The sequence below is a fragment of the Malus sylvestris genome, chromosome 15 (genome assembly GCF_916048215.2).
Source record: "Malus sylvestris chromosome 15, drMalSylv7.2, whole genome shotgun sequence".
NCBI classification, from domain to species: Eukaryota; Viridiplantae; Streptophyta; class Magnoliopsida; order Rosales; family Rosaceae; genus Malus; species Malus sylvestris.
Window position 1 is genome coordinate 24,458,510 of NC_062274.1, and position 15,438 is coordinate 24,473,947.

The 15,438-nt window shown below is 42.7% G+C and overlaps 2 protein-coding genes and 1 long non-coding RNA gene across 4 annotated transcripts; 1 reads left to right on the forward strand and 2 right to left on the reverse strand.

The window, feature by feature from the left end:
* Window positions 1–1,105: 1,105 nt before the first annotated feature.
* LOC126606002 (uncharacterized) lies at window positions 1,106–2,232 on the reverse strand. Its single transcript, XR_007617091.1, has 3 exons — window positions 1,779–2,232; window positions 1,588–1,699; window positions 1,106–1,375 (listed from the first exon to the last, which is right to left on the reverse strand). It is a non-coding gene; the product is annotated as an uncharacterized LOC126606002 (long non-coding RNA).
* A 1,044-nt stretch (window positions 2,233–3,276) lies between these two features.
* On the forward strand, window positions 3,277–4,382 carry LOC126605996 (ethylene-responsive transcription factor ERF109-like). The gene has a single exon (XM_050273460.1). The coding sequence runs from the start codon at window positions 3,377–3,379 to the stop codon at window positions 4,250–4,252; it is 876 nt and encodes a 291-aa protein (XP_050129417.1). The 5' UTR covers window positions 3,277–3,376; the 3' UTR covers window positions 4,253–4,382.
* An 882-nt stretch (window positions 4,383–5,264) lies between these two features.
* LOC126605994 (uncharacterized) lies at window positions 5,265–14,886 on the reverse strand. 2 transcript variants are annotated; one of them, XM_050273458.1, is made up of 9 exons: window positions 14,731–14,886; window positions 9,260–14,553; window positions 8,917–9,170; window positions 8,695–8,839; window positions 8,110–8,308; window positions 7,719–8,030; window positions 7,507–7,626; window positions 6,631–7,334; window positions 5,265–6,380 (listed from the first exon to the last, which is right to left on the reverse strand). In XM_050273458.1, exons 2-9 carry the CDS (start codon window positions 14,357–14,359, stop codon window positions 5,730–5,732), a joined length of 7,485 nt encoding a protein of 2,494 aa, XP_050129415.1. In that variant the 5' UTR covers window positions 14,360–14,553; window positions 14,731–14,886; the 3' UTR covers window positions 5,265–5,729. The 2 variants fall into 2 exon arrangements, with proteins under 2 accessions (XP_050129415.1, XP_050129414.1); XM_050273457.1 differs by having other exon boundaries at window positions 6,631–7,337.
* Window positions 14,887–15,438: the final 552 nt, after the last annotated feature.

The following is a 15,438-nucleotide window of genomic DNA, read 5'->3' on the forward strand; positions in this document are numbered from 1 at the left end:
CAAAATTTTATTTTATACTTAATGGAAATATAACATTAACTCTTAAGTGTTTATTTAATCTACCATTTTGACGCAATACACATTCTACGAAACTTTTTTCAATGATCTAACCGTCAAACTTGTTTGTAAACACTTCGAGATCACATACGTAAAAAATCACAAAAAACAAACGTTCAGAGATTAGGTAACAAAACAAAAGTTTTCGACGGTTATAAACGAAAAATCACAATTTAACGGTTATTTTAGCTCCGATTTTGATGATTTTTTGCAGCTACACTCCTCGATCCTTTAAGAATGCAATGAATGAATTCAATCTTCAATTTAAAATATTTACACTAGTGGATAAATCTTATTTTATAAATAATGGAAGCATAACATTAACTCTTAAGTGTTTGTTAAATCTATCAATTTGATAGGATATGCATTCGTCAAATATGTTCATATATATTATGAGATAGCATGTATAAAAAATCGCAAAAAATATAATATTTAAAACATGTGTTTATTTATTTTTAATCAATATAACATTTTAAAATAATAAAATCAGACATGATAAAGTACACCAGATGTTCATGTGTGTTTATGTGCTAGACAATGTGCATTGTGACGCATTGGAAAAAATTGTTTAAATTTCTTTGTATCTTGTTGCTTGCCTATGAGGGAGCATAATCCTCATTACAAAAATGATAGAGCTTTAGATTGTAGTCTGTTGTCATTATTCTCTCAGAAAATTTATGGCTTGTGAGAATTGGGTTCATTAGGCTTTAGGGTCATGAGTGAAATTTTTTTTTTTTAAATATGTGTTTATTTATTTATTTTTAATCAATATAACATTTTAAAATAATAAAATTTCATCTATGTCGTTATAACAGCCAGAAGACTAAAATAATAACCGTCATAAAATAAAATAATAAAATAGTTAATTTCTGTCGGTTACAACCGACATTATTAACCTAAAAACCGCCAGGATATGTAAAAAAATATTTAAAAAAAGATTAAAAAATTCCGCCAGTAGTTTCTTTTTATTCGCCAGTAAATATCCGTCAGGAATTGATGTCGGATATAACCGACATAATTTTTCTAATATCCGCCAGTAATTAAATGATGTGTCGGATATAATTTATTCGACAAGATTTTCTAATATCCGCCACCTAAAGCTAATATTGTAGTAGTGGGATATCAAAAATCCCAATGAGGTATTATTACACAAGTTAATGACATTAAATTTATAATCCAACTTGCAACGAAGGCACCACTTTTAAGGGATTTAAGAAATGGAAGAGTTGACAAAAAAACTCATTCAGAAATCAACAAAAACATCACCACGGATGTAGTCATTATCTACCAAACTGACCAAAAAGTAGCTGCTCTGCACCTGCAAAAGTTAAGAACAAGATCGTGTCAATATTACTAACTTAATTTCCATCAAAAGGTCGAGTGGAAAGTTTTAATCATACAACTCATATTATTTTGATGAACATCTGAAGTCAAGTCAAACAGAAGAAGAAAGATATGAAAAGAAAACCGTTAATATAGCCAATGCAAATTTCTCCATGTTGAGAGTATAAAGATGCAATGTCCTAATACCATGAGCCAAAATCTTCTTGCACATCTCGGTTCCAAGGTGAATTCCGTATAATCTCACAGCTTCTTCATTGTCCTTGATAGGCTCCAAGGCAGCAGTAACCCTAGTTGGTATCTACAGTGTGCCATTTTATTGTTTGTAAAGTGGGGTGATGAGGAAGAAAACAAAAGAGTGAAAAGGCAATTAATAATACCTTGGTTTTGCAGAATCCAATCATGTGTATGGAACCCTCGTAGTTATTATAATGGGCATAATTCCAGGAACAATGGGATGAGTAATTCCAATTTGGCTACAGTCATTCACCAATTTGGCGACAGTCATTCACGAATTCATGGCGCCATCATCAACCTTTCTCTTCGAATAAGCTAGATCACTAGAGGCGAGCCCATCAGCTGCAATGGTGTCTGAGTGGCTCATCTTTACTACAATTCCTTCATCCTCAAAGGCTCCTAATTTGGTGATTCGAAAAAATGGTGGAATTCGAATGGAATTGAAAATGAAAACAAAGATGTGGAGAGAGAGAGAGAGAGAGAGAGAGAGAGAGAGAGAGAGAGAGATCTGATTACTAAGGTAGAGGAATTGTTTTTGTGCAAAGGAGTGATCGAGATTAGGCATAGAGATTGAGAATGAAGATTGAGAAATAGGGATTAGGTAGAATGATTGAGAAACGGAGAGACTAGAGAGGATCTGACGTGAAAGGGCTTGCCATTAGGGGTAAAATTGGAAACTCGTTCCTTAGGCTAGTCTTATTGTGTTGGTTTGATGTTAGGCTTTGTCCTAATCATTAGATAAACTTATTACCTGGTTTTTGTTTAAGATTCAAAATTTTGAAGTCATTTTCATTAGTTTTCCTTTTGTAGGAGACGTGTAAGTGATGAAAACAGAAAACAAAAAATGGACACTGTAACGCAATGTCTGAATCCAAAAATAAAAAATAGATCAGGAAGCAAACACTGCGTTGAAGTGCCTGAATCCAAATTTAAAACAAGCATGTAGTAGGTGTGTGAATGATGAAAAAAAAAAGAAATCAGGAAATGGACATTGTAATGCAATGTCTGAATCTAAGTGTAAAAAACAAAATAAGAAAACAGATACTGCACGTGTTGACCTATTACGAAATATAAAAAGTATGAGAAAGGAGGTGTCAATTGAAGTAGGTGCTAGTTGTAGTGGCAAATTTTATAATATTTTTTTTATATATTTTAAGAGCAAAATCACCCTGAATAAAAAACAGTTGAAGGCCAACAGTGCACTGCCGCATCTAACTATTTCTTTATGTTATCTATTTTTTTATAGATAAAATGGAAAACTGCAAATAAAATTCTTAAGGACAGAGGAAAACTCCAAAAAAAGACTTTTTATCTCCGTTGAGTGCACGTGGCAAGCTCTCACTGAAGCGAAAGCGGAAACTCGCATGAGAAAGGCTGCGCTGTCAAACATTTGTTGTGCCACGCCAACACCATTTTAGTGACGCCAGCGATAAACTCAGCATATCTACTTGGCGGTGTAAACTCGAGCTGGACAACCAGTGGGCCCCGCATACCCATCTGAATGGGCAAACCCCTCCCGGAAACCCCCATAGCGTGTTGAAACGGTGTGAACCGACGGCTGAGCCGTGGGTCCCGACACTCTTCTCTCTCTCTTCGATCCGCCTATAAAACCGAGTCTCTCTCTCTCTCCCCGCTTTCCTCGGTGTTCTTCCAAAGAAATTGAAAGATTTTTCTCTCGATTTCTCTCGATTTTTCATGTTTTCTTTTTTAATATCCGTGGAGCGAAGAGTTTCGGACCAAAATGCCCTTCCATGCGAATAGGATACAGAAGGAGCAGGAGCACTGCATCATGGTCTCCGCCCTCAAGCACGTAATCTCCGGTGGGAGCATCAGCGGGCCCACCCCTCAGCACCCGCAGCCAATGCCTGCCGTCTACAATGCCATGTCATCCGTCTCGACGAGCGGCACCCAGTCGGCGGCGGGCCAACCAGCACAACAGGACCAGGGCAGGCTGGCCTTCTTACTAGACGGGGACACGTGTCGGGTGTGCGGGATACCAGGGTGTCTGGGGTGCAACTACTTCCCGCCATCGTTGCCGAATCAAAACAGGAACCAGCAACTGAGCTTGGGAACCGGGTTTGTCGGGATGAATGCGCCAACTACGAGGAAGAGCAAGAACAAGTACAGGGGCGTCAGGCAGAGGCCGTGGGGGAAATGGGCGGCGGAGATTCGAGACCCACGACGGGCGAAGAGGATGTGGCTAGGGACGTTCGAGACGGGGGAGGACGCGGCCAGGGCTTACGACAAGGCCGCCGTCGAGTTCCACGGAAATAAGGCAAAGCTCAATTTCCCATCGGACCCGGGAGGTCACATTGTCACGACTAACGACAGTTCTAGTAGTGGAACTAGTGCTAATGCCAGTATTAATCCAGGATTAATTAATAAGCAAAAGCAAAAGAATATTAGCGAAATTGAGGTCATGGAGAATGAGGAGGAGAAGGTTGATCAGGTCAAACTCAACCAGGCGACTCAGCCGGAGAATATGGAACTGGTGGCGGTGGCGACGGCGAAGAGCAGCGTTGGTCATGAGGAGGATGACCAGTTCTTGTTGTGGGACAATGGCTTGCTCCGAGATGGTGAAGATGATGACTTAATGGCATGGTTGTCCATGAACTAGTGTTTGTGCCTGTTTTTTGCTTGGCGTGACAGTTTGGTGTCGAGCCACTTGAAATTTTGAAAATTTTCTTTTGGTTAAACACTTGAAATTTTAATTTTTATAAATAAAAATAAATAAATTGAGAGTCAAATTAATGGTCAAAGTCCGAAATGGACTTGACATTTTCAGTCCGACATCGACATGGTACGGAAAAATTAGTATTCGGAACAGTGATAAACAGAATGGGTGGTTAACGGGTCAACCCGTTAAATAACGGATCATTTTGGATGAACTCACGAAACCCGTTATTGAGGAGTTTTGTGTAATTTCAATAGTCCTAATAGAAAACCCTCAGCCGAAATCCGACTGCAGTGAGTCTTCCAGCTTCAGAAGCCAACCAGAAGACTCTTCCAGCTTCAGCAGCCAACCCTTGGATGAAGAGGTTGAAGATGATGACGCGGAAGGTTTTGGACTTGAATTTGGACCCGGGTCGGGGCGGACGAGGTAGACGGTGGTTTGGGAGAGGAAGGCAGTGGGCCCTTGGGAGAGCGGAATAGGGAATCTGGGGGGATTGGAACTTTGGAAGCTGGGAATGGAGGAGCCACAGGAGCTGCAAATGCTGCGGAATCGGAGGTGTTCGAGGTGGGTTTGAACTACTAACGATGTGGTGACGAGTTTGAACAAAGACAACAACTTGACTGTGACCAAAAAGAGAGCCTACCACACTAGGGCTAAGGCTACTCGTGAGACATCACGTCTACAACACTCACCACGTAATTAGAATACAAGCTCCACTACTACATGCCTTTATTATTATATGCGCATGTGCGACTAATGATGGACAGAGTCGTTTGAACGACAGCTCTCCGTCATTTGTTTTTAACGACTAAACTCGTCACGAAGTGTGAAATTTAGCGAATGCCTACTCCAAATCCAACCGCTGATCACAATCTAAATTACATATATACATAAAGTGAATTCGATGAGGAGGGAAAACACATCCCTAGGAGGCCACATCTATCATTTACCAGAATTGCAAAAAGAATTTTACCTGGATTATAACAGTGTTTGTTTTTTACTACATCAAATTCTCCAATAAATTGACACTTCGGTTTGCAGCCAACAAAGATTTCAAACAACGAAACCCGATCGACGGACCACAACTGAAAATAGTATCACAAAGTTGCCTTGTCAACAAGAACTAGTACTTCAAAATCGTCCCCTTTTGCCTCTAAAGCAGTACCAGGCAGGCCCAAAATTTCGCATCATATCACCTGCGTGCTGCCAGTTTTTGCAAACCTTCGTTGGGAAAACCAGCATACCCTAGCACCTACATCTCTCTCAACAAAATCTCAATCTAAATACTAGACACCGCACCTACCGGTGCAACAGATGCTGCGAAAAAAAGAAACCAAAAATCTTTTATTCCTGAACCACTGTTTCAACCTGCAGTCATTTTCTTGAACCCAGCAAGCGGCAACTAATTTTATGTGGCTCCTCACGAGGCTGTTGAACTCCCACTTGAGGTCTGTTTAGCCACGTATATTTGCTTCATCTTAGTAGTAGCTGGGAAGCTCTTTTCAGCACCCAGAGACTGATTCCTTCCTTGGTACCCCATTCTTCGGTGGGACCAGTCACCGCCTGAACTATTTTTCTGCGATCCACCACCTCTCTGATAATATGATGAATGGCCATAGTGCTGGTTAGGGATATTACTCTTGTTCATAGAAGACTGTGACTTGGCGTTAGAACTTGCGTTATGTCCACTAGAACTGGTACCGAGATTCTGATCAACATCAGTCTTGGCATTATCTATGGTGCAACTCACAGATGAGCTCTTAGTGACAACATTCTGTGTTGAAGCCCCAGTGCTGCCGGAGCTTGTAGGGTCTACTAAACCCAGTTCATCTGGAAATCGGGTGGAAGTGGCTTCAGTCGCTACAGGAAAACTACGACTGCTGTCAAAGGATGTAGAAGTCCGCAACTCGGGGAACCTGTTGGCTGGCAATGATTGGTCAGTAGGACCATGGCTAAATTTAGAAGGAAGCATACCATCTGCCTGTTGCTGCATTGGCATTGATAGAGAAACAGACTGAAGAGATGATGCAGGAACATGGGGCCACCGTGCTTGAACTGACATATCAGAAGGCTGGGGACAACAATTTTTGCAAACTTGTTAGTTGGGTTATTCCAGAAAGAAGAGTATGGTAACTGCTCGCAACCAAATAGAAATACATTGAAAATTTAACAAATTCTAATAGGAATAAAATCTACCACTCAAAGCATTCCCCTTCCCACTCTCTTTAGAGAGAACTCTCCCCAAAGCCAACTATGTTGCAAAACCTAAAAACCACTAAGCAGGAGGGGGTATATATTAGGTCAACATATTGAAATTTTACCTGGAAAGGAGAAACGTCAAACATGGCCAATGGTGAAGCCATGGGAAGTAGTGGTGACCCAGGGGCCAAATGCTGGATCGGAGCAGGCATGTTGGTAGGGTTGCGCTGTGCAGAAACCATATTTATACTGTTCATCTCCCCCTCGCCAACACCCATGGAGGAAGATGCAGGGTTGTGCTTCCAATCAGGCTGCTTTCCTGATGGAATATAAGCAGTACCCATGAAACTCAAGCCAACTTGTCCAAATTGTCCTACAGGCGCAAAATGGTTATAGACAACCATGTGTGGAGGGCCTTGAACACCTGGTATGCCTCCAGCTGGACTGATAAAAGGACCAGTAAAACCCGCAGGAGGACCATAGAATGAATCTACCCCGGAATGGCATTGCTGCCAAGTTCCAAGTGGCGCTGAAACTGGTGCACTAGTCTTTTGCGATTGTGCTTGGGTAGTAGATGCAGACTCCTCATGTGGTCCAAAAGCAAAAACAGGACCCCCCATCATGGGATTCATCTCATAAAAGGGAAAATGGGAAGGTGGGCCACCAGGAAAATGTGGAAGCATTTGGCCTGAAGAATTCTGAGGACTCGGTAAGGGTGGCCATAACGAAATTGGTGGGGTCTCAACAGATAGATCTGCTGGAAGGGATACACTGAGGGACTCTTCAGCCCTCGATTGACTGGTTAATTGTTGATCACCAGCTCCACCTACTAAAGATTAAAAACCCTAGTATGAGAAGAATCATTAAATATAAGGCAACACTCAATACTAAAACAAAAAATCCATTCACACCTGCTGTAATCCCATCTATATCAGCACCTTGAACATTCTTAGGAAGGGCAGTCAAAACAAAATTGGTTATAATGAAATTATACTGACCTGGTAAAGGTGGCCTTAATGAGATTGGTGGGGTCTCCAAAGATAAATCCGCTGGAAGGGACACACTTAGAGACTGTTTGGCCCTTGATTGACTGGCAAATTTCTGATCACCGGCTCCAGCTACCAGAGATTAAAAATAATTCTAATAAGATAATAAACATTATAAGGAGAAAAGGAATGTGTGTCACTATACCAGAAAAATAAGTATTCACCTGCTGTTATCCCATCAATATCTGCAACCGAACCAGAGCAAGCACCCAAACTATTCCCACCAATTTCATCACTGCTGATGGCTGCAACAGCAACAGCTGAAGCAGCTGCTTCAGCTTCTGATTCACAATCTTCCAAATGAACACAAGACTCAGCCGTGTGTTTCTCTTTCTCAAAGAGAAGACCACAATCATTTTCATCTGCAGAAAGATTGTGGGATAGTTGCATGTCAGACCGAGATGGTCCTGGTGGACCAATTCCATGTGAAATAGAGCGGCTACTAGGAGGAAGTATTGTTGGAGACGTGACAGCACCTGAATATAGAAGGACAAATGATCAGAAAAATGATGATTGCAACTTTTAGCAAACTCTCGAGATTTTTAGCATGCTCACCAAATTGGATTTTCTCGCCAGCAAGCAGGGAATTGATTGGATTTGCAGCAGAAGAAAATGGCTTCTCCTTTGTCAAGATTGATGAAGATGGCATGCTGGATTCACAAACTGAGCTAGTAATTTCTCCAACAGAACCATGAGAGCCAAATTGCCCAGGCTTCATAGCCTCATCAAGTTGGGTCTGTGTCAAGGATATAACCTGCTGGATGAAGTCAATCAATTGCACTCTGGGCAGTATACAGAAGGGGAAAAAGAAAAAAAGGGAAACACGCTGCAGTAATATGTTGCTTCATCGGTACAACCAAGAGATGTGTGTGTGTGCGTTCCAAAAAAGGAGCAATAATGGAACACAAATGAGGAAAATTAAACCATAAGAAGAACGAGAACAGTGAACAACTCATTTGTATAACACAAAAAAATATGCTGGGGTGCAAATAAAAGCACCCAATGCATGTCACTGAAGCAACACAGTGAAGAAACCAACAAAAAAGAACACAGTAACCTTACAGAATCTATTCAGAACAAAAATGAAAAACCTATGGTAAAACAAAAGGCCAAGATTTACAACATAATTGTTTTGCACACCTGTTGATTGATCCGTGAATTACCCCATGCATCCAAAGATGCTTGAACATTGTCCAGAACCTTACTCTTGTTGTCAACAATTGAGCTGCGCCCAAGATTTTTCTCACTACCTGATACTACAGGAAGGGAGCTTGTGTTCAGTGACCTGTTGATAAAAAGAATGATTAGAAATCTATGTATTAAGTTATTGGGTTTAAATGTTTATTCAAAGCGAGCAAATACCTGATTGTGTGGGATCTAATATCAGCCTGGGCATCACTTTTTACAGCAGGAGTGCCAATTGGAGCCAACGGTTGAGACACTACATTAGTGTTAAGACCAGCTGATACTTCCATATTAACCAATCCACGTCCCTCAGAGGCAACGAAATCAGAGTGACTGCTGTTTCCTGCTTCTCCATTTGCCACTGCATAATTTTTACCTGAGTTGGCAGAGGCAGTACTACTTTTTGAAGTAGAACGAGGTTTTCGTGGAACCTGATAAAATGAGCACATAAAAGAAATTAAGCAACACTATTTAAATCAACGAAAGGCAAAATACAAAATGAAATTACATGCATTCCAACCTTTGAGGCCCGAGACTTTGCCTTGATTTCTTTTTCTCTCTGTTCACGCCGATCATTCAGCATTTGCCTCTTTGATCTCACTTCAATGAAATCATCTTCATCACTAGGAGCCTCTATGCCAGGTTGCTCAAAGACACGCACAAAGCCACTTTGCAAATGAGCATACACATCTTCTTCAGAATGAATATTTCTTTTAAGATTTCCCTCTCCAGATTGCAGGACATTCTGACTCCTTGTCAAAGCATCTTTTCCAGCTCCCTTTTCAGCCTTGCTCCCAGATTCTATTTCTAGTGAATTAAGTGGACCTGGGCTCAAGCCCTCTGAATCTAACATCTGTTTTGATGGTTTATTTGACATAACAACCCTCCTAGGCCCACTTCTTACAGAAGGCCCAAAACCCCTTCCAGAGACATATTTCTCGTCCAGTCCAACGTGGTTGGAAGATACAGACCCTGTATATTGCCTCTTATCAGCACTTCCTCTAACTCGAAACTCAGTTCGCTGCATATTGCGTCGAGGTCTCCTCTGAAACCCACTAGATTCTAAATGGGTAGGCTCAGCAACTGGAAATGATCTAGAGCCAGAATTCTTAACTGTAACCACATATTTTCTTCCTCTGCCACCAGATGTTGGGCCATGGGCCCTTGGCCCACTAAAATCTTTGTCTTTGATAATTAACTGAGATGGCGCTGCTCCAGTTTGAGCCTGACCTTGAGATTCCCGAGTACCAAGAAAACCACTGAAGTTTTTCCCAACCGAGTTATTGTTTCTCTGGTCTTCCCCCTCAAAAGACTCAGATCTTGAACTGCTATCGCTAATACGGGATACTGCTGGTCCCCGTTGCACCATGTCAGAGGTTTCAGCAGTTCCTCCAGTGGGCATTGAATTTATCTTTTCTGATACATTCTCTTGAGATGCACCCAAAAGCCTCGAAGTAACTCCAGGTTGATTATTATTCACTGAACTCAACGTAGCATCATTTTTAGTAATTTGATAAGTTCCTGGGCCAGTTTGAATAGGCAGAGGGCCTCCTGGGCTCTGATTCAATGAAAAACCGGATGGGAGATTGGGCTGAACAAAAGACACTGATTGAGGACCCATTGGCAGTACTCCCTGGGAGATAGGAGATGTATACCTTAGCTGACCAAACTGGAAGAGTGGCTGTGACGGGTGCATGTGGGCGAGAGACGGACCAACCTGAGGATGCAGAGGAAGAGGCATCTGTATAGAACCAATTTGTATAGCTGGGACCGGAGATGGTATCAGAGATGGACCGGAAAACAGCCCAAACTGAAGCTTAACAGGTCCCTCTGTCTGATTCGGAACAGAAGATACTGTAGGCTTGGCAGCTTGACTGGACAACAAATGGGAGGTAAAGCTAACCGAAGATGTAACTGGATGCTGAGAAGATAGCCCAGAAGTACTAGAAGCATCCACATGTTCACGTTCAGTTTCAGCTGACATATGAGAGACATTCTGCATTGCCTTCTCAGTTTCTTGGACCAATCTGGAAGAACTACCTACATTCACTTGGTTGGACCCATCCATAGGTTGAAGGGTCAGTTCATGAGCACGAATTCCATCAAATGACCCCTGTTCTTCAACAGTTCCAGATGAAACCTTAGGTACCACAAATGTACCTTCATCATTCCTTGAACTTCTCTCAAACTCATCATTTGGCATTCCAACTTCAACACCTTCATTGAAGCCTAGGACCAAATTGTCCATGTCAGGGGATCCTTTCTCCTCTAAATGCATGTCGTCGAACTCCTGGGTTAGATCAATATTCTCATCATCTACTTCATGCACTTCATCTTCCTCCTCGTATCCATCTTCATCTTCATCATATTCTTCTTGCTCCTGAAGATGCTCATTGTTCTCAACAGCCCATTCTTCATCATCACCAGTTGAGATAGAACTAGAAGCATTCATCACATTCTCTTGTCCAGGATTGGTAGGTAATACGAGAGGTTCACTCTCCGGCCCAGATAAGGGGACCTCTTTGCTGTCTCCTGGGGCAGATAACACTGAAGAATCTCGAGACTCATCCAAGTCATCATGAGAAAGATGAGTTGGAGAACTAGGGGGGCTAGACACAGAAAGAGATGATTGTGAGTCACACCTTGGGCTGGTGATACTGTCCAGTTTACGATTCTCACTCCCCGTGTTTTCTTGTTTGACATTAATTATTTCAGGTTGTCCAATATTCTCAGGACGATTAGTATCATGCCTTGTCTGCATGGTAGGTTCACCTCTACCTGCTTGATTGTACTGTATCTCATTGTCTAGAAAAGCTGAGGGGCCAGGACGCTCAACTTCATCCCTGTAGGAGGATTTGTGCATGGAAGCTAGTGATGGCGGTGGAAGAACACGAGGCTGCCTCATGGAATACCGTGACCTACCAAAGGAATAAGGCCCATCTGCATCAGAATTTGGATACAACTGTTCAGGGTAAGGAGAATAAGGATTGCCATGGACACGCCCCTGCCCCCATCCAACATCACTAAACTTTTCAACAAGGTTATCATGGAATTCAGACTCAATCTCCATGTTTCTGCTATAATGATCCCCATTGCCAGAAAGGTGCCACCTCTGCCCCCCTAAATGAGTGATATCATCCATGTGAGGTTCAGCAATCCCCCCTTTGTGGTAAGTCCTAGAAGACATGAATCCACTGCCTCCATAGAACTCTTTCCTTAAAGGAGCTCTCCCACCAACAGATGAATCTCGTCTGGGACTATAATGGCCAAAATCCTGGTCTTGCAGAAGTAAGCTTGAGCTGTTCCCATTCTCATATACATCTCTTCTCCAGGAATTAACGGACTTTCCCCTGTCCACAAAAGGAGAACTATCTCTAGAATAATGAGACCTAGAACCCATCTCAAAGGACCTGTTCAAACTTGAATCAGAAGATGCCGAGGCTGTGATCCTCTCCACCATTCTTTCACCATCCTCCCAGTCACCCATGTCTGCTGCCCTGGAGACATCTTTTTCTTTCTCCATCCTAGACATTTTCTCATCTGCATCGGCCACAGAATTACCACCAGTCTTTCCTGTTTCAGCCCTCCTCTTCGCAATCCTTTCCTCCAATTCTAAAAGCTTCTGCTTAGCAGCATGCTTCCTCCTTTCATCCTCCAAAAACAACCTCTGTTTCTCCTCTTCCCTAGCTAATCTCTGCTCTTCAGCTCTTCGCATGGCATCAAGTTGTTCTTGTTCTGCTCTCCACGCTGCTTCCCTAGCTTCTTCTTCCATCTTTCTCTGCCTTTCTTCTTGTTCCCTAGCCATCCGCATTCTCTCCTCTTCTTCTCTTCGAGCTAGCTCCAAAGCTCTTTCTTGTTCCTCAATGATCCTCTGTCGCTCCTGTTCTTGCATTTTCTGAACTCTCTCAAGTTCAGCCTCAAAAGATTCCCTAACAGGGTCATGGAAATCAGTTTGTTTAACCACATCTTTCTTCTTCTTAACCACTCCAAAAAGACCGGCAGAGAAGGGATCCCGGCTGTCAAAACCAGTACCTCCAAAGTCTTTCATGTAAGGATCCTCTACATAAGGTTTTTCACTCTTTGAAAATGGGTGCTTCTCCCTTCCAAAATTAAGCAGTGGATCATTGATGGGAAGCCCTTTACCACCTGCAGTGTAGGGTTTGGACACTGAGCTATTCTGTAAAGCATCACCTCTGTATCTATTTTTTTGTTCACTGCCATACCGGTCACGTTTATTCCATTCAGGCCCTCTGCTTGTATATGAGTCTGTAGAATTGTTCCAAGGCTGTCTACCTCCTTGTCTATACCCATCCCTCCTTACAAAATTATCTTGAGCATTTTCTTGAACAGATGTCAGACTATACTTACTATCCTTGCTTGTTTCTCTGTATAAACTCGAAGCCCTTGCATCAAAAACATTTCGGTCATTTCCAACTTGACCACTATTTCCATCTTTTGGAAATGTGGTATTTCTCCATGAGTTCCCTTCCCTTCCTTCTCTACTAGGTGTTCCTGCATCTCTGCTGTACGAGTCCACCTTTGGGACTTCGCTGGTAGAAACCTTTCCAGCTTCATTGTCATGCAGACCCCATCTCTCCAAAGGGTTGTGAACTGGCTTGAGTGGTGGAACACTTATTCTGGGCATATCAAAATCTCTATCCCAACAAGCTTCAGTTTTTGAGAACCCATGATCTCTGCCCCGATCTGCGAAACCATGACTTGTATCACGCTCATCATCCGCCCAATCTGATCTTGGGTTCAACCGAACTAGTGGTAGTGGACCTGGAAAATACTCATCCTGCTTCTTTACTTGCTCTGATGCTCGATCACCACCCAAACCCTTACATTCACTGCCATTCTCATTCTGTACACTACGACGAGAAGTCTGCAATTGAGGCCGCATGTCAACAAGCAAACGAGAATGAGTACTATCCCTCTGCTCATTCAACAATTCATCACGGACAGCTTGCATCTGTTTCAGATTCAAACCCTCCTTTTGCTTTTGTGAAGGCCTTGACAAAGAAGGCAAAGCAGCCTGCAAAGAAGGGAAATCTTCACCCCTCAACAGCAGTGCTTTCTCTGCCGGTTGAAATGTTGGAGCAGGAATAGGGAGAGGTCCCACCGAGCCAGGCCGAGCTGAAGGTGGCATATAAACACTGCTCCCCACACTGTTCCCTCTACTCACCCCATCAACACCATGCAAAGTCTGGTCATTTGCCTCAGCTCCTCCATGATCACCATCCACTTCTTTCTCTTGCAAAGCAACAGCAGTAGGCTTTGTCCACCCCACACCAGACGAAGTAGGCCTCGCCCCACTACCTGCAGCCCCTCCACCAGCGGGACCACCACCTGAGCCCAACGAATCAAATCTCTCATGCTCTTTGCGCAATGAAGGCAGATTCAAGGGGGGTGGAACAGAAAGCTTCGACCCAACAGCTTTGTTCGCACTGCGAGGCCTCGAAAGGACCACCATTCCTCCGCTGCCATGACTAGCTGGCCTCCCCCTGTTCGACCCGTAAGGGCTATGGTGCGGTGGATGGCGATGATGGTGAGAAGGCTGCCCATATGATTTGTTCAGATTCACAGATACAAACTTGGCCCCGACTCCGGGATTAGCCATCTCACGCGTCCGATCCACACTACGATCAAATTAGCCGGCTCTGATATCTGCCAACGCATCAAAAACCCTAACCCTAGCTTTCTGCTCCCGCCCGCCCAAAATATCGAATCAAATTCTGTTCCCCTTCGACGGATCTCACAGAAAAATGATTTATTTTAATCGGAACCCAAACCCTAGAGCGTCTCTCCCTAACCCTGATCGATCAAAACATTAATCATCACATAATTGCTCGATTAATTAAACTAATTAACTCGTAATGCATGTAAACAACCCCAATTAAAGGGCAATTATTGTCCGATTAGGTTTTCTCAGTGACGGAATTTAAGGAGATCAAATGGAAAGACAAAGGGGGAGTAGGATAAGGAGCTTACCTCCGGGAGCTCAAGATAGAGAACGGCGTGGTTAACGTGCGCCGCGGAGAAAACACGAGTGCGAAAGCGTAAGATAGAAGAAGCCCTACTGTCACCGGAAAGAGAGAAACAAGGAGAGAGAGAGAGAGAGTAGAGAGAGAATAAACGAAAAATGAGGCTAAGCACGAGAGGAGAGGAGAGGAGAGGAAAGTCAGGAATGGTTTTTTTGTCTTCTTGTTTCCTCCCCTTTACTCTATATTATTTATACTTACACCCCATAGACTTCTGTGATTTTCATTATGCTCGTACTTTATATTTTCACATTCGCCCCTCTAGTCAATGGACCGTGGAGTACGGACACCGTCATAGTTTTGTTTTTGGTTTTGTTCTGGGATCTGGACCGAAAACAAGAACAATTGTTCGACTTTGTGGTTCCTTCATTTGCCATTTTGATCAATTGTTTTGAAAGACTGCCACATTCTCCAATTGAACTGTTTTTCATGTAGGATAAGAATAACGAAACGTATCATAATTTGAGTACTCCTACGTTGATTAAAAGTAACGTAGTTGCTTATTCAAAATGTGTTTAATGAAAACATAATGAGTATGTCTTGTTCCATGTCGATCATGTTTGAAACATAATCAAAATAAGCGCCCCAATGGGTAGCTTCAAGCCAATGCAAGGTACCAACGAGTAGCTCCATCCCAATCTCACGTTAATCACTATCC